General features: G+C 35.7%; 1 protein-coding gene across 2 annotated transcripts in view; it reads right to left on the minus strand.

Moving 5' to 3' along the window:
- Window positions 1-5,107: 5,107 nt before the first annotated feature.
- DYNC1LI1 (dynein cytoplasmic 1 light intermediate chain 1) overlaps window positions 5,108-18,985 on the minus strand; it is a 28,921-nt gene continuing 15,043 nt past the window's right edge. For both annotated transcript variants that reach the window (XM_007421363.3, XM_088150869.1), the window contains 11 exons: window positions 18,798-18,914; window positions 17,575-17,805; window positions 14,090-14,259; window positions 13,030-13,123; window positions 11,647-11,782; window positions 11,036-11,147; window positions 9,282-9,341; window positions 9,119-9,163; window positions 7,818-7,938; window positions 7,467-7,628; window positions 5,108-5,931 (listed from right to left, as the gene is read on the minus strand). In XM_007421363.3, the coding sequence (XP_007421425.1) occupies window positions 5,819-5,931; window positions 7,467-7,628; window positions 7,818-7,938; window positions 9,119-9,163; window positions 9,282-9,341; window positions 11,036-11,147; window positions 11,647-11,782; window positions 13,030-13,123; window positions 14,090-14,259; window positions 17,575-17,805; window positions 18,798-18,914 (1,361 nt within the window). In that variant the 3' untranslated portion in view covers window positions 5,108-5,818. The remainder of the gene's footprint in view (window positions 5,932-7,466; window positions 7,629-7,817; window positions 7,939-9,118; window positions 9,164-9,281; window positions 9,342-11,035; window positions 11,148-11,646; window positions 11,783-13,029; window positions 13,124-14,089; window positions 14,260-17,574; window positions 17,806-18,797; window positions 18,915-18,985) is intronic.

Raw genomic sequence — 18,985 nt, forward strand, 5'->3', positions numbered from 1 at the left:
CGAATTGCCCTGAACTTCCCAGGGGGTGAAGTGGCTCATCGAAGAGCGCCGACGAAACTTCCCGCCAATCAAAGCAGCAGGGCTGCCCCAGCCAGTTCGGCTCGCGGTTAATGCTTCCCACGACCCTCCCAGCGCTGAAGCAAGAGTTTGGGAAGGTGGTTATGCCCGGAGGAGGAGGAGGAACTGGCTGCCGAGACGAGTTCCAGCAGTCCATCCTGTAATAACGCCAGCCTTATTTGTCCTCTCTCTCCCCGCTCTATTTTGCAGTTTTCTGGCTTTTTAATGAACTTCCTTCTTGAATAGCCCTTGAAACTTGCACAATTGTGAAGGAGCGTTGTGCAAAACTAAAGGGGCGTGAGCACTCTCATGTTAGAAATTAATCTCTAGCTGAACCAATCCACAAACATTAAAAGGCCAACAAAAGCAGTAATTCTTTATTGTGCTCATACAACATTGCACCTTAAAATGGCTTTCCATTTTCCATCCCCCTTTAAACATCTGCATATCCATACGTGACTGACAGGTTTAGATTTGAATTACAGCCTTGGAAAAATGCAAAAAACCTCTGTTCTAAACAGCCTTTGAGAAGCAGCTCAGTTGTAAGTCCAAAGTAGACAAGAGTCTAATATCCACTATGAATATGACTAGGAAATATATATTATCAAGGTGCATTTGCTTTAAGAGGAATCAGTGGTTGTACTTAACGCTGGAGAAAATTGGATATCAGATTCAATTAACCAATGTGGAATTTTTGCAATCAAGAACATATTTGTATTATTCATGCAGTATTATAGTTCCATTGTGCTTTATTTAAAATATGAAACTTCATGTTTCCATTTTAGTTTTATTTCTAAACTATCTTTTCTACATGTGTGTAATTATTACATCCCTGCTGCTTTACTTTTGTTAAAAGTACGAATAGAAGTGTAGCAACAATCTCCTAATTAGCAAAACTATACAGATGGCAAACATCTCTTGCACACACATTAGCATCTGGCAAATGACTACCCATCACTTTGATAAATTACAGCTTTAATTTATGTTTAATTTGTCATATTAATATTTTAAATGGTACTTTCCATGAACAAATTCCCCACAGTACTGGGAACGAGTTGAGCAGAGAGTTTTATTTGTTGGCCTTTCAGAAAGTACTCCAGTGACTTATCCTCCATGGTTTCATTCAAAGCACTGAACTACTGTGACTCACTATCAGGCAAATATATTTATCTAAGTAGAGCATAGGATTATTTCATATCTGCATATCTGAAGCTAAAGAAAGGTATGCTACAAAGAGGCTTTATTATTAATACCCCATAACCGCTCCCTAGAAGTGATGGGAAAAACCTTCCTAACTCTTTAAACATTGTCTGAATACACATTGTGCAAAGTTGGGATTTTAAAATCATGGTTTATTGAATTAGCTGTAACATTTCAGTTCACACATTGTCAGGTTACAGTGGCTCTGTTCACACATTATACTAAGCCAAAAATAATCCACTTTGTACAATGTGTGAATCTGAACAATTAGTATGATTTTGTTTCATGCTTCAGTATATGCCAGAAGGCAATCTGAGTTATACAGTGGGGCAAAAAAGTATTTAGTCAGCCACCAATTGTGCAAGTTCTCCCACTTAAAAAGATGAGAGAGGCCTGTAATTTTCATCATAGGTATACCTCAACTATGAGAGACAAAATGGGGGAAAAAATCCAGAAAATCACATTGTCTGATTTTTAAAGAATTTATTTGCAAATCATGGTGGAAAATAAGTATTTGGTCAATATCAAAAATTCATCTCAATACTTTGTTATATATCCTTTGTTGGCAATGACAGAGGTCAAACGTTTTCTGTAAGTCTTCACAAGGTTTTCACACACTGTTGCTGGTATTTTGGCCCATTCCTCCATGCAGATCTCCTCTAGAGCAGTGATGTTTTGGGGCTGTCGCTGGGCAACATGGACTTTCAACTCCCTCCAAAGGTTTTCCATGGGGTTGAGATCTGGAGACTGGCTAGGCCACTCCAGGACCTTGAAATGCTTCTTACGAAGCCACTCCTTCGTTGCCTGGGCGGTGTGTTTGGGGTCATTGTCATGCTGAAAGACCCAGCCACGTTTCATCTTCAATGCCCTTGCTGATGGAAGGAGGTGTTCACTCAAAATCTCACGATACATGGCCCCATTCATTCTTTCCTTTACACGGATCAGTCGTCCTGGTCCCTTTGCAGAAAAACAGCCCCAAAACATGATGTTTCCACCCCCATGCTTCACAGTAGGTATGGTGTTCTTTGGATGCAACTCAGCATACTCTCTCCTCCAAACACAACGAGTTGAGTTTAGACCAAAACGTTCTACTTTGGTTTCATCTGACCATATGACATTCTCCCAATCCTCTTCTGGATCATCCAAATGCTCTCTAGCAAACTTCAGACGGGCCCGGACATGTACTGGCTTAAGCAGGGGGACACGTCTGGCACTGCAGGATTTGAGTCCCTGGCGGCGTAGTGTTACTGATGGTAGCCTTTGTTACTTTGGTCCCAGCTCTCTGCAGCTCATTCACTAGGTCCCCCCGTGTGGTTCTGGGATTTTTGCTCACCATTCTTGTGATCATTTTGACCCCACGGGGTGAGATCTTGCATGGAGCCCCAGATCGGGGGAGATTATCAGTGGTCTTGTATGTCTTCCATTTTCTAATTATTGCTCCCACAGTTGATTTCTTCACACCAAGCTGCTTGCCTATTGCAGATTCAGTCTTCCCAGCCTGGTGCAGGTCTACAATTTTGTTTCTGATGTCCTTCGACAGCTCTTTGGTCTTGGCCATAGTGGAGTTTGGAGTGTGACTGTTTGAGGTTGTGGACAGGTATCTTTTATACTGATAACAAGGTCAAACAGGTGCCATTACTACAGGTAACGAGTGGAGGACAGAGGAGCCTCTTAAAGAAGTAGTTACAGGTCTGTGAGAGCCAGACATCTTGCTTGTTTGTAGGTGACCAAATACTTATTTTTCACCATGATTTGCAAATAAATTCTTTAAAAATCAGACAATGTGATTTTCTGGATTTTTTCCCCCATTTTGTCTCTCATAGTTGAGGTATACCTATGATGAAAATTACAGGCCTCTCTCATCTTTTTAAGTGGGAGAACTTGCACAATTGGTGGTTGACTAAACACTTTTTTGCCCCCCTGTATTTGGCTATAACATGAGGTATAGAACTGTATGAGAAAGAAAAAAGGGTAATAGTTTTCTGATAGTTACAGTTGCAATATTGGGCTCAGTCTGAAAAGGAATGTGCAAGTAATATGTAGGATATTTAGGAAATAAAATGTTGAAAACCGAGAAAAGAATGGTTTGGTTGTTTACCATGTCTGAAAGGAATTTATACAAAGACTGCATCCAGACTTAAAAGCCAGATGGGAAATTCTTCTATAAAGCAAAGTGAGAAAAAAGAATGAGCTCTTTTTTCCTTGATATGCTATGCAAGGATATGTATGAAGATAAGGTATTAAACCCTAATCTGTACCAGAGAATCTGAATTACTCTGAAAGGTTTCAAAATGTCTTTTCCTAGTACTTACCACTTCTGACTCAGGAATAGATTTAACATCAATAACCAATTCATGAATGCATTAATCACTTTCAATTAAATTTCGGTTTACCTGCTTTTAAAGAAAATCCCTGGTATTTGGGAATTGTTACCTATTTTTTATGAAATTATCAACTTAATTTCAAAATGTGCTTTGGGAAATTTCAAGTTCCAATAAATAGTAATCTGTGACAATTAAAATGAGAAATGCTAATCTAGATTGTCATGGCTTCTGGTCTCCCTTTGCCTTTTTAGAATTTTATTTCTATTAAAACGTATTTAATTAAATATATGAGATACTTCACATAGCATAGAAAATATATCTGCTGATACTTTTTTGTAAGACAAATACTTCCTAGTTTAATACATTTCCTTAATACCTTTAGCGTTATCTTTAACTTTTAACCTTATATTATCCTTAATTTCGTTAACATTATCTTCAATGTGTTTCCTTTGCATATTCTATCAAACTATAAAGCCTCTTCTATAACCTTTGTTATAAATTAGACAAATAATAAAGTTAAACACTTCAATTCTTAAGATATAAATGACTGGAAAGATACATGACTTACCTCATCTGTAGTATAAACTCATGCACATCTTAAATGCACATCAAAATATTCACACTGTGTTTACATAGCACTAATCTGTTCAAAGGTACAATTTATTTCATGTATTTCATTAAAAATGAAGAAAACTTCTATAAATAGCCTTCTGTAACTATGTTCCTTGTTGGAGTAAGCATTCATTTAATAAAGTTAGAATTTAATGATGTAAAGCAACTGTAATTTGAGCTTACTTCTTTTATCAGGAAATTGAGTTTTTAAAAAAAACTCAATCTAGAAAGCTTATATTAACAAACCTATTATTTTTTAAAAAGTATTCTCAGAAATGCCAAGAAAAAGCCTTCAAGCTGATTATTACCTTTTTAAAAAGTATGTTTGTCTAAGAATGTAGAATGCACTAGAAAGAGAACTCTTATATGAAGTTTTATAAATGGTGATTTCATGTTTGCTACCATGCTATGTGAAAATTTGTATTTTTCTTCCCTTTATTTATTTGATTTGTATAGTCGCCCATCTCAAACCAGAGATATTTCTAACATATACTGGCCAATGATCTGAGTTGAGCTATCATATAATTATTTAAGTATGCTTTGGATTTGTTGAACATCAGCCCCAAATATTGCATGGCAAACTACTTGTGAAAAGGAGTGGAATTTCCAAAGCATTTATGAGACATTATTTGAGGAGGCAGGAATCCAAAGGAGATGCATACAAGCTTATGAATGAACCTACAGTATTTAGGGTACTTCTGTACTGTACTATACCAACAGTAATCTCCCAAAAACTAAGAAATGGTCTAGAAGGCAACTTATTAGAAATAGATTTATGAAACTAAAAGTGACTTTCCCAAAAGCAAAGAAATAAGTAACATTTTATGTACTACAAAAATATGCTGAAATCTGTATGAAAGATTTTAGATAACATTTCTACCTAAACAACAAAAATGAGTATTAAGGCATAAATGTAAAACATATCTAAGGAATTTATTTGCATTAATTTGAGAGTAATGTTCACATGTACTTTTTCTATTTCCTTTTCAGAAATTTAGAATCCCAAAATGATTCAAGCCCATGCCAATATTTGGAACTGAATCCTCAATACTGTATCACTCTTTAATTCAAACAGTTTAATACAGTTAAATTTCAAATGAGATCAGCATAATCTGAAGTCATATTCCAAATGAAGTGTTAAATTTTATTTGCGTTAGTTTAGTGATGGTGCACAAAAGAACAATAGTTGATTAACCTTTCTCCAACAAAACTAGTAGATCCTTCCCCAAGAGGATTTGTAAAACTGAGTTAAGCTAAGATGGGAGTTCAATATAAATTAAGTGCCCATATTTCTTGCATATCATTTTGCCAACTCTTCAAGCAGCTTTTTGATTTCAAATGATTAAGTGGACACCTTCAAATTTACAGAATGGCACTGACTTTAAACAAAATCCAGGAATAAGTGATTTCTGAATGTCACACTGAATTGTGAATAGCAGTATTACATTGTGTAATAATTTTCATCTATACAATTCCCTTTTACAGTGTTGAGCAATACAACAGACATCATCTGCTTGTCCTTTTCTGAAAGTGTTTCAGTTCCCCAGTTCCAGTCACTGAATGAAGAGGCAGAGTCAAGTTTAAATTATCCCATAAAACTGAATAAATGGCTGTATTTGGTGTCTTCAAGATGCTTCACCTTCTGTGGGGGATGTAGGTGTTGTTGGAGAAACCAAGTCTGGTTTTTGTGAGATTCTATCCAATTCAGCTTGAACATCTGTCAAGACAGGCTTTTGCCCTATAAAGAAAGAAAAAATATAATTTTGTTGGTAATTTTCCACACAGACACTGTATGCCAAGTATGTTTTTATTACCAAATTTGACATTGTTGCCATTACATATTTTTAGTTAATACTAAAACGCATTTCATGTAGTTTTTTCACAGATTGAAAATACTTGCATAAACATAATCTTGTATCATTGTCTTTACCTGGCTTCTTTTGGATGTATTACTGTTTTTTTTCCCCCTCTCACTTTCTCTTTGGTCAAACAAACTATCTTCCCAAAGTTGTACTCAGATGGCCATATCCAATTTAGCAATTTATCTTACAATACTCTTAAAAGCTCATTTCAGCCCTAAGTTACTATCCATAGTCTTTTGTAATGCTAATGTAAGAACTGGGGAGAGGACATTTGAAGCACAGAATTAGTAGTACAAGATAATTTTTAATCTCTCACTACCAGATATGGAAGGTGGAAATTGGCAAGGAAGAACTGGCAAATTTGGGACAGAATATTTATGCCAAACCTATACACGCTGATTTTTTTTCCATATACATACTTCTTGGTCTCAGCTTTAGCAACCACAAGTTTGAGGACATAAGTTTATCAAAATAATGTGCAGACTCACTGTAGTTACAACTTTGCATTCAAGAATATAAACTTGTGCTGTTTATTTGCCAGTATTAAGACAGTCTTAGGACAAGTCTGACAGGAAACGGTATCCAATAATAAGTCTGAAAAATCAGTATCACAAGTAGGCATATCTATACTTATATATTAGGAAAGAATGCTTTGGTGAGAATAATTTCCCATATCAAGCTCCTATCAATGTACCCCCAATTTATTCTATATTTATTATTTATCCTCAATTTATTCTGAATATTCTAGGCGGAGGGAGAGGGGAATTTGCTCACATAGATAAAACAATACTTTTCTCATTCCCATCAACACAGAGCTGTAAGAAAGACAAAGGTCTGCTTCTGATGTAGAAGTAAATTAGCTCATTGTAGAGTGGGAAAAAAGTTGAACAAACATGATCAATAAAGATACTGGAATATTAAAAATAATATAACCCTTACTGTTACAAAGTTAACATATTATCTGTCTTGATGTCTGTTTGCCATAGTGTATCTCTCTATGCCACAACTGTAAACAGTTTTTATAATATGTCTTATTATAAAGCATAGCAACAGGAACTTAATGTTGTCTTTTGCTTTTCCAAAATCACATGCAGTAAGAGTTTTCTTTAAGACAGCTTTGGAGAAGGAGAATTTAAATCCAGAAGTTATGGGCAAAAAACCAGCCAGAGTCAAATCTCTGTAGAAGAATTTATGAGCTTGTGCACTGGACTACTTTCAACTTGTAATGATGAGGAAATCAGCCAAAACGCAAATCACTAAACATTAATGTTAAGTCATTATATAAGTTCTTATACTGTATTTAGTTGCTTGAGCATTTAATATGAGTTCAGTTAATTTGAGTTCAGTTAATTTGAAGCTATCCTTTAAGTTCCATTGAATCAACCTCAAAATGTTTATATATAGTTCTTACCTGATTTTTTTGCAGATGGCGGCAGGTTACTGTTGTTACTACTTCCAGTGCCTCCTACTCCTCCTGGACTACCAACGCTACTAGGTCCACCAGGTGACCCGGTTTTCTTACTCAGCAAACTGTTGAAAAAGTTTGCCAATACTCCCTCACTTGTCGCTCCAGCTGAAAAGTTTTTAAAAAGTCCATGACATGGTAATAAAATGTTTTAGTTCAAACATAACTAAATGATTTTATACAATGGATACAAATATAAATTAGTAAATAAATGTCAACTATATGTAAAGAATTGCTTCACCAACTGAGTATTAAACCAAAATCCCAATCAAATTAATAATACCTTCAGTGTTTTACCTTTCATACTAGGATCTATTTTTTTGGATCCAGCAGGGATGGGTGTAACACTGGTAACATTTGAGGTTACAGATCTGTTTGGTGTCCTGGGTGATCCTCCAGGAACTCTTGGTGAGGTGTCCTATACAGAATATGAAACTACAGTAAATTACTTATCTCATGGACATAAAATCATCTGGAAAATGTCAAGATGTTAAAAATATTCTATTTAGAGCCACCTCTAGAAAAAAAAAACCTTTAAAAATGACTGTTAAAAAGACTATAGTTATAGATTATGTAGTCTATAAATAATTAGAGAACAAGTGGCATTTCACTGGCACAAAAATCTCAGTTTAGCATCTTGAAAGAATGAAATTAAACAATTCCTTCCTTTTTCCTATATAACAGAACCATTTCTAAAATGATTTTTTTTAAAAATCCCTCCTTCATTATTTTTATAAATAACTCAAGGTGGTGAACATACCTAATATATACTCTTCCCTCCTCCTATTTTCCCCACAACAACCCCGTGAGGTGAGATGGGCTGAGAGAGAGTGACTGGCCCAAAGTCACCCAAGCTGGCTTTCATGACTAAGGCGGGACTAGAACTCACAGTCTCCTGGTTTCTAGCCTGGGGCTTTAACCACTAGACCAAATATAGATTAGGAAAAGAGGTGAACCTTATACAAATATGTAAGAAAAAGAAAATGAGATTGTAATTTTAGGCATATAGATTGACAGAATGAACAAGAATATACTGATGGCTACTGAGCATACTTCAACAGATTAGGAAAACCTTTCAATATAATAGCTATTAGGAAGAAAAAACATGAGGTTCATTATTCACTTCTATGCTGGTCTATGACCGAAATAAAGATTTGACTGATTGATTATTAACTTCTAACATCAGCACACGAATAGTGTTCACAAAGTTGGCAAAACTGGTTTGTTTGCTAAATGAACATTTCAATGTTGGCATATATCTCATGTCTTCAAAATCTAAAAATTTAGATTTAAGTTTTTCATAAGCAGTATTCTAGTTTTTTTTTTTTAAGAATCAAAAAATGAAATGAACAAAAGGTAGGACACGCAGTTTAACAGAACAATGTTTTATATCTATTCATAAGTCCCACTGAATTCAACATGCTGTCAGGTATGTACATATGGGGATATATAGTCTAAAAGAAGCAAAATGGTTAAAGATTTCAGGTACAAAATGCAAAGTTAGGAACATATAAAATATTTCATTAGAAATGAGCTACTATACCATATTAAAACAAAACCTGTTGTAAATTATTAACAAGTTAATATTTTTTACTAACCACTGGTCTTCCAGCTGCTGAAGAGGGCTGTTTGGCTAACAGAGACTGAAAAACACAATTAGACATACAAGAGCAAAAGTTCATAAGCAATGAAATATAAATGAAATTTAATTCTAGTTAAATAAAATACATTTTAATGACTATGAAAAGTACAGATTAATACCTGTTGCTTCATAAGAAATACTTGGTCATCTTCTGCTACTATCTCCTTCTCATGTACAAACTGCAACAACAAAAACGTATTAAAATGTGTCTAGCAAAATATGAAATACATAGATATCAGACTCAAGCCCATCTTCCAAACATTATTGTGACCTTTAAAGCTCCTAAACAGCCTAGGCCTCATTTAACCAATAAAATATCCTAAAGAATCTCTGCTTTTTATCTTTTTGTTGCTTATCATAAAATGCTTATGGCTATGGGGTGAGTCTCTCAAAGCAGTGGTTTTGCAAGTTTTGCAACCAGTTGCTAAGAATCTTATCAAGATATCATATAAATTCACAAATAACTAGGCACATCAGTAGATATTAGCCATACAGTATTAAATAAGAACTTTCCTGCTCAGAGATAGTGTAACACTAAAAACTGACTTCTGGACAGAAATGAGAGGGGCCCTTGTCTTCATGCTGTGCTATGAGCTTCTCAAGAGACTATGGCTGGTTGGGCCATTGTTAGAAGAAAGATATGTCTAACACACAAGCTCTTTGTAAGACTGCATTATTGATCTTGCTGTTTAACCACTACTGCAGTATTGTAGTTAAGCACTAACCTACTAATTATAGATGTCCAAGAACAGTATGCAAAAGGACATTTCTATACTTCTATTGCACTAGTGCAGAAATGTAGCTCTCTGCCTTTTCTTAGCAGCCTAGGAGCTTTTGTATAGTTTGCATAGCCACCCATCTTTAAACCAACTCTGGGCAGCTTACAACCAATGTTATTTGGGAAGCTTCATTTCTTTCGCAAGCAGAAGTTCGTTCATTTATCTGATATGACATTTACATTAACAAATTAGAATTCTACTAATACAAATATGACCAATTTATTGTTGAAAAACAGTTAAAGTTATAATTCATAATTTTCTTGTTTAATGATTGTTTAATGTAATCTATGTAAAGCACAACTGTGCTCTTGAACTTACATGTAGCATCCTGAAAAAATATATTTATTCGTACTTATTTACAAAGATACAGGCTAAGTTATAACAGCCTTTTGTTGTAAGTATTACAAGGTATGAATCAAGGCAGCCAAAAGACATCATGTTAACACTACAGATGAAATACTCAACCATTTAAAAGCAAGTTTATTATAATATTTTCCTAACATTAAACGCATGAGAAAAGTCCTCTTAAATAATATTATATTTTCTAACAACATTCCATGCATCAATTCTTCAAAGCTATTCCCATTTATACTCTAAACTATATTCCCAATCCTATTCTTCAAAGGGGGATATGTAACAGATACTATGGCTCTGGATTTATTGATTTCACATATTTCTATCCTGCTGCAATTCAAGAAAGATTTGCTGGCTTACACAGAATAAGTAATACATTTAAAACATCCACAGTACAATCTAAAAACCCAATACTCATAAGTAAAAATAACAACATTAGCAAAAACCATGATAACATAAAAGTAGAAAATAAAAAAATAAAGATGACAACTCCAAATCAGGAGAAAGCTCTCTAAAACAGCTCAATTTTTAGCAACTTAAAAAAAAAAATCAATAAAGGGAGCCAGCCTAATCTCCAAGTTAAATACCACAGCATTGTTAAATGACTTCTAAATATGCTTCAGATTACAGCCAAAAAAGAAATTTCAGATGTATCTGAAGTTGTGGGTCACATTACTATTGCTTAAGATTGCAAATAAACCAATATACTAATATGTCTTTTAATTACAGTAAGCAATTACCTTTCTGACAGGTGGCTTTGTAACAATATCTTCAAAGTTGTCACTGACTTTTAAAGTTTGAAAGTTCTCATGTAATATTCCTATCTTCTTTTCATTGTCCCATCCTGCAGGACTGAAGACAAAATACTATCACACAACAGATTTCAATTGTTCACATTTGGTTCTCTTTCTCTCCAGTCATATCCCATACAAAAATACCTCTGTTCTTCAAGGAATTTTCATATTAAATTCCATGAGTCCTTTTGAAATTTAAAATGAAAAATTCAGTTACACACACACACACACACACACACGGATACATACTACCAGCACTATATAGGATTTATTTATTACTATTTTGAATAAACTTTCCCCTCCTAACCCAATATATACCAATTAAACACCCTATTTGGAAGCCTTTTAAAACTGTATAGGACAAAAATGGGAGGCTTCAGTAGGTTAGGAAAAGTGTCCTTCTGCCTGAAATTCCCCTCCCAGTGAACTCTAAAAATTATTTCAATGCTGGTATTTTAGCAACTGGAAATCTACTGTAAATAAAACACTCATTTAAAAAACTGGAAATAAGCAACAATATTTTGAAGATATAGAAGCCCAATTACTAAACAACTTACATAAATACTGCATCTTTTTCCACAACAACAGGAGATATGTTGAAAGGAAATCCATATAATTTCTGCACAATATATTTATACACTAAATCAATATTCTTATTTTCCTTTACTGAAGTGTAAATAAGTGCTGCACCATCTGAATTATTTGTTAAAGAAAATGCAAAATGTTAATACTTTTCCAAATCTATATACAGTAGAGTCTCGCTTATCCAACATAAACGGGCCGGCAGAACATTGGATAAGCGAAAATGTCGGATAACACACAGTAACGATTGAGTGCGGTAAAAAAAAAAAAAAAACTGATCCGCATACAATAACAAACTGCACTGAGCGACCATTAGGAAAGGTGAGACATGACCGACACATGAGTCATAGGCTAGATGCATGTGCCTGCTGTGCCTGTTGCAATCGATTTTTGCTTTGCGGTGCCGCAGCATCAGGAGCAACAAGAAAGAGTACACTCACGCTCGCAAACAAGCGGCACACTTTTCTCGTCGCCAATTTATGCGTGTTGTTGGGTTTTTTTTAGGGGCGTCGGATAAGACGGAATGTCGGATAAGCGAAGGTTGGTTAAACGAGACTCTACTGTACCTTGAAAATATTATCTTCTTAAATGTATGATAACATCCACCAAGTTTAAAAATCTAAAATTACTTTCAGAGATGCGCCAAATCTAACAATTCAAGAATATGCTACTAAGCATGCTTTCTTCCATTTATCATACAGGTAGTCCTCGCTTAGTGATTGCCTCGTACAGCAACTGTTCACAATTACGACGGTGATGAAAAAGTAACTTTGCAACCAATCCTTGCATTTACAACCTTCGCAGGTCTCTAAAGCAAAGGAAATCTGAAGTAAGGTAATAAGCACAGTCGCAGTTTCACTTAGTGCCTGCTTCACTTAAAGACCACATTGCCAGTTCCATTTGTGGTCACTAAATGAAGACTACCTGTATTTACTTGTTTGCCCATGTGGATGATTATATCACAAAAGCCATTTGGCCACTCATGTAGCCCCTCTATTCCTTCTTTTATAACATAAGCAATTAAATATATAATTATAGGTTTCCTGTTTTTTCTTAAGAAAGACTTGATAGTTACTAACTTTGGAATGAACTTATAAATTAAGTCAACTTCAAACTATTATTTAATAGTTTTGCTGTAAGCTGATTAAAAGACAACTCCTGGTTTGATTGTTTGGAAATGAAGGAGGAGCAAAGGCTGCATAAATGTAAAAGTTTTACTCATACTTCAACCTATTAAGATCAAGATACAATAATCCTGTCACCTTAATCTTTTTGATTTCAGCAGGGAGCTTGAGGGTATAGAATGACCCTCACAATGATCTAAACTGAAAGTTAATGCTATATCTAACGAAGGATACACTGTAAACAAAACCGTCGGATGTATGACTGAATAAAGTCAAAGTGCTCATCTCTGTAATCATGTTCTTTTTCCAGAAGGTTAATGGCATCACACTGCAAAATAAATAAAATAATTATTTTGAGGTTAATATTGTATATGTAGAATTCTATTTAATTGCAGTTCTAGAAACTCCTAATGTATACAGTAGTATAGAATACAGTGGTACCTCGGGTTACGAATTTAATCCGTTCCATGACTCTGGTCGCAACCCGATTTATTCGCAACCCGAAGCAAATTTTCCCATAAGGTTCAATGTAATTACCGTTAATCCGTTCCGGCGTCCGCGGACGTGTCAAGGGCGGAAAAACGGCCGCAGACCACACGGCAGGGAGGAAAAGCGGCCGCGGACCGCGCGGCAGGGCGGAAAAACGGCCGCGGACCGCGTGGCACGAGCGGAAAAACGGCCGTGGACCGCGCAGCAGGGCGGAAAAACGGCCGCGGACCACGTGGCACGGGCGGAAAAACGGCCACGGACCACGTGGCACGGGCGGAAAATGGCCGCGGACCACGTGGCACGGGCGGAAAATGGCCGCAGATCTGGTTCGTACCCCAAGGCGGAGTACGCGAACTGAGGTAAATTTTTGCGGCTGGAGCTGGTCGCAACCCGAAAAGTTCGTAAGCAGAGGTGTTCGTAACCCGAGGTACCACTGTATTTATATTAATATACTGGTTCTAGAGCAGAAATTCTTGAGACAGATATGCATCTAGAGCAATAAAATATCTCTTCTCATTGTAGTAATTGAAAGACTTGTGGGTGGTCCAAAATCATAATTAGCACCAGTCTAAAATAAATTTGAAGCCTATATTCAAAGATATATAATCTTGTCATTTACCAGTTTACAATATATTCAGAATAAAAGGTATAAGAAATGGCCAAAAATAAGAGAAGGTTTAAAAAACCAAACAAAAACAAAACAATATATTATTTTCTCTTAAGGCTTTTAATGAACCAAACAATTGTTTTTAAAGTTTAATTAAGTTATTTAAAGATATATAACATTAATTAAAATGGAACAAACCTTTGTACAAACTACTACTACAGGAATGCCTAAATTACATGTTAGTGTATCTGCACCCAGAGGTAAAATAACACTGTCATCTTTGTCTTCTTGCGATGAAGTATTTCTCCTCTGTGGAGAAGCTGGAAAGTCTTCTCCTGGTTCTGTATATTCTTGGAAGTCTCTAACAACTGGGAAAAGGAAGGAAGGAAGGAAGGAAGGAAGGAAGGAAGGAAGGAAGGAAGGAAGGAAGGAAGGGAGGGAGGGAGGGAGGGAGGGAGGGAGGGAGGGAGGGAGGGAAGGAGGGAAAAGAGAAGAGAAGAGAAGAGAAGAGAAGAGAAGAGAAGAGAAGAGAAGAGAAGAGAAGAGAAAAGTTACTTTCTCCCTAAATAAATTTTGCATTTCCATCAGAAATATTATATACTTTCAATTATGTTAGTCTTTCTTCCAGAGAATACGGTAATCATTTTAATGTTTTAAAAAAAGAAACTAATTAATAGGCATCAAAGAATTAATATATATAGTAAAGTTTTTTAGGCACGTTGCAATCTGCAAAACAATTCTGAATAAAATAAATAACTGGAAGTAGATAGAAAGGCAAATACAAACACAGGAGATTTTTTTTTTTTTTTTAAAGGGTAGCGATTCACAAAATTCATTCTTTGCCTACGCCTTACAAAATCTAAATTCTGAGGATATTTCACTGGAGGAGGTTATCTAGTATCTAGCTCACGTTCTCAGTGTTTCAGTGAGACCTGTCTTGCACCTAAGAAATCTACTATCACAGGAATACTGCACTAAGTCAGTATGATTATTTCATAAAAATGGTTATGAACAATAGATACTAAAAAAAACCAGACTTTAGTACTGAAATAAGCTTCCTTATATTTTTATAGCCTAAGAATTGTTGGGAATGAACTGTACCTTTCATAGTATTACCTTGGATCAGTTTAAAACTGTTGTACAATTAAAATTAAGTTAGACTAGACAACCCGTGATCTGCTGGGTCATCGCTTCAGAGATATTTCCTTACCTAAACAGAGAAACAGAATGACCAAGGGCAAAAAAGCAGTGGGAACATGAGCAACTTACGACTTGCTGCTGGCTTCCCCATTGACTTTGCTTGTGGGAAGCTGGCAGGGAGTGTCAGAAATCTCCCTCCCTCCCACCACATATAACATAGGCTTGTGCCATTTGCCCTCCTCTCACAACCCTCAGGAGAGCCCCAGTGAAGCCTCCTTCTCCTCCTTGGCTGACCCATGGAACTGTGTACCACTTTGCTGGTGGGAGGTGGATCAAAGGGAGCTGCGGACCGGGAGGAAAACTGCACCCCTGCTCCCCATTCCGGCATGTCCCCGAGGGCCCCCTCCCTCGAGGAAGAGGGCTCATCTGTCAACTGCCAGCGCCCCCCCCCAGCCAGCCCTACTTCACCAGCAGGCATCTGAATTGCTCCTTCGTCCTTCCCTCAATGCCCGCCATTGATATAAATTTCAGCCTCCATTCCAAAACAGCCAATCGCCGCTCGCGCACTGGGCCTTGCCACCAGCCAATAGGGGACAGGGACCAGAGGGAGGTGGGAAAGAGATTGGGGATCCCTTATCCCTCCCTCCTTCCTTCCTCCCTTCTCCTTCTTCCATCCATCCATCCAACCCCACACATAATATAGGCTTGTACTGTTTGCCCTCCCTTCATGACCCTCTCACCTGTCGGGCCTTGCCACCAGCCGACTGAGCACAGGGGACAAAGCGGACCTCCAGGGGAGGCAAGCTAGCACATCTCCAAATGAGCAGAGTCAACTGTGGCAAAGACCAAAGAACTGGTGAGTAGACTGGTTCTATGGAACCCCTCCAGAAAAGGAGAGGAGATTACCACACATGCTCTGGACAGCTACTCCTTGTGAGGAGACCTTAGGACAGCAATCTCCCGCAGGTTTGCGCGCCAGGAGACAAAGGGAACAACCATCATGCTCACAACTGCGGCAGAGCCTTTTAAAGGACACTGGGTTTACTAACCTTACTTTCTAATCACTTTTGGAAATTACTCATTTAATTCTATGGGTAGACTTTGTCCAAAAGATGTTAATGAAGGAATGACAGATGTGAAACAAATTTTCCTGATGTAGAAATATTAGAACCAGAAATACTGGATAATAAAAAAAAGTGTGGATTATAAGACAGAAGGCAGCTAAAGTGGAAACACAAACGACAAGCCAAGAGGATGACCCAGATAAAGACTTGCTACTGGATATACAAAAAAAGTTGAACCTTTGAAAATTAAACTACAAACACAAATGATAAACCAAGAAAATGACCTGAATAATGGCTTTTTATTGGATTTACAAAAGAGCCTCGAAGAAGCCTTTGGGATGGAAAAAAGAAAAATTGAAGAGAGATCAAATCCTATGACAATCCTGATCTTTAATTAATCTGAATTAAAGATCAAGATTGTTAGAAGTAAAAGGAATATAAAGTTGATTTGTTTGACCAAGGTTAAAATAGGACATGTTTCTATAAAGCTCTGATAACCCTTTTTGCTGACACCAGGACTGAAAAGTTATGATTTATGGATTTGCATATAGTTATAGGAAGAAGAGATATTTGTCTGTAACCTTATAAAGGGTGAAGAGTTATTAAGTTTGTTTATGCTTATGATGAAGATCAGAAGTCACTTCTTTAAATATTTATATTCCTTTTCTTTATCTTACTTTCTTCTTTTTCTTCTTTTTCTTTTCTTTTTATTCTTTCTATCTCTCTTTTTCTTTCTGAGTTTACAATAGTAAAAGTAAATACAAACTAATCAAAATTTTCAATAAAATTATTAAGAAAAAAACCAAATCATTTTCAAAGCATACATAGCCCTAGTTAATATTAAGCATTATCAACAGTAAAAGTAGACTTCTGACTTGAAGGATCTCATCTGTTTTTTAGTAATCTTTGCTTTCAGCTATTTAGGCCCAACCACATTTTCTGAGTGTCCATTTTTAGAAGACATAGGTGAGAAAAGACATTCATGCATTTAAGGAATTTTTTTAAAAAAAATCAAATAATATGTTCTGAACAGAGGTATTGATTCCATAGCTTTATAATGAATAGAACTATTTCAAGAATATTAAACTGAACTGTTTATTTGCTAAACCTTACTATTTTTAGGACAGATTGATGATAATCTGACACATAATGGCTTGGTAGATATTACAATTATATTATGCTGAAAATATAAATATATAACAGAAGATCTTTATAAAGTATTATAATTAATTCAATTAAAATGTAAGATTTATATTGCCTATTAAGGCAATGTCTCCTCCAATTAGTTTATAAGAGAAACATCAACAACAGCATCTATAAATAGATGCTAGATCTAATGTCACAATTAGATTTCGTTTGATAAAGAAGACTGACAGTTGTACCTAATATCTTCAGAATGGAAAAGATGCATTTACAACTAAGAGAAGTTTATCAATATTTTCCCAACATGTATCAAATACCTGTTTATAAAAAACTTACTTTTTTGTTCCATTTCCTTTATTTCTTCAGGAGGAATTTTTAATTTGTCAATATGTTCTCTTACAACACTTGCCCACTTTTGTAAAGAATCTAAAGCAGTCCATGGCTTAGACATGTCTACTACCAGCATAACTAAAGTATCCTTTAGAGATGTGGCTTCTATTGCAAATTTGAGCAGCCCTTTATGGTACAGATCACCATCCAATATCCATACATTGCATCTTGTCTGATCTGGAAACAAAGCAAAAGTCACATAGCACACCAGTGGCAATGATAACAGCAAACTATAGTATAATTATGATTACATTGAATTTTGATAGCAAATATTTTCTCAATTTTTTTTCTTATGAAAGAAAACATGGTAGCATAATTCATTAAAGATAATCTTTGAATTCTTATCTAATCAGATATATTTTAAATAGCTGGAACTAAAAACTTCATTATGGTTCACAGTGAAATATTGTTTGTTTTGTTAGCAGAGGTATGCAAACCTGCAAAATGTCAGGTGAATCTTGACACTGGCCAGGTTTCAAGAGCTTTTTTCTCTTGGTTAAAACCCCTCCCCCCCAGCAATACACAAAACCTTCCAAAATCTCTGACACCTATCTATCTAACCTAAAGTAGTCTGATTATTTTATATATTTTGAAATAGAAAATATTAATTAAAATGGAACATATGAAGACAAGAGAGATGAAAATACTAGAATAAAATATGGTATAAAAGATTTTGAAGAAAAGTAGGGGAGAGCTAGAAAAAACAGACACAAACAGGAAAAAAGAGGCAAAGTAAAAGCAACTAAGAAATACCAGGACAGAGGGAAATCGAACACTTTAATGTAAAGCTCAGTCTGGGAGTTAAACAGTTGGGAAAATAATTAGAAATGATGGGGAAAAAATGATGCAGATATGGGCTATACAAGTGCTTTACAGAACAGAGAAAATAGCAAGTAGAGGTCATTAAAGGTAAGGAAAGTTTCTTATCTTGCATAGTCACCCTCAACCAGCCATCACATTTTCTATAGTGTAAGCCATACTTTCAAAATTCACTTTTTTCTAACCTACCAACTCCCATAAGTAAGCAGAAAGCATGATACATGAGATATAGCTATGGGATATTTTATCTGATACTTGCTGATTAATCAAGATGACACGCATTTTAAAATGCTAGAACATGCTCCAAATAATCAAGAATGTAACATCTTCATGTCTCAACTGGTACTTACCATCTCTGTCTTCATCATGAACATTAAGGTACAGATATTCCATTCCTCTTCCTTTCTTGTATTCCTCAATTCCCTGAAGTTTTCCAATTAAGCTAGTTTTACCTGCTCCATCTTCACCTAGATTTAAACAACAAAAACTGAGCATTTATTAACATTAGCTTTAATATATTTTTCACAAGAATTTACAG

This window comes from Python bivittatus, unplaced genomic scaffold (genome assembly GCF_059951505.1).
Source record: "Python bivittatus isolate LINGU-HERP-01145 unplaced genomic scaffold, Pbiv_v1 ctg000610_np1212, whole genome shotgun sequence".
In the NCBI taxonomy this organism is placed as follows: domain Eukaryota; kingdom Metazoa; phylum Chordata; class Lepidosauria; order Squamata; family Pythonidae; genus Python; species Python bivittatus.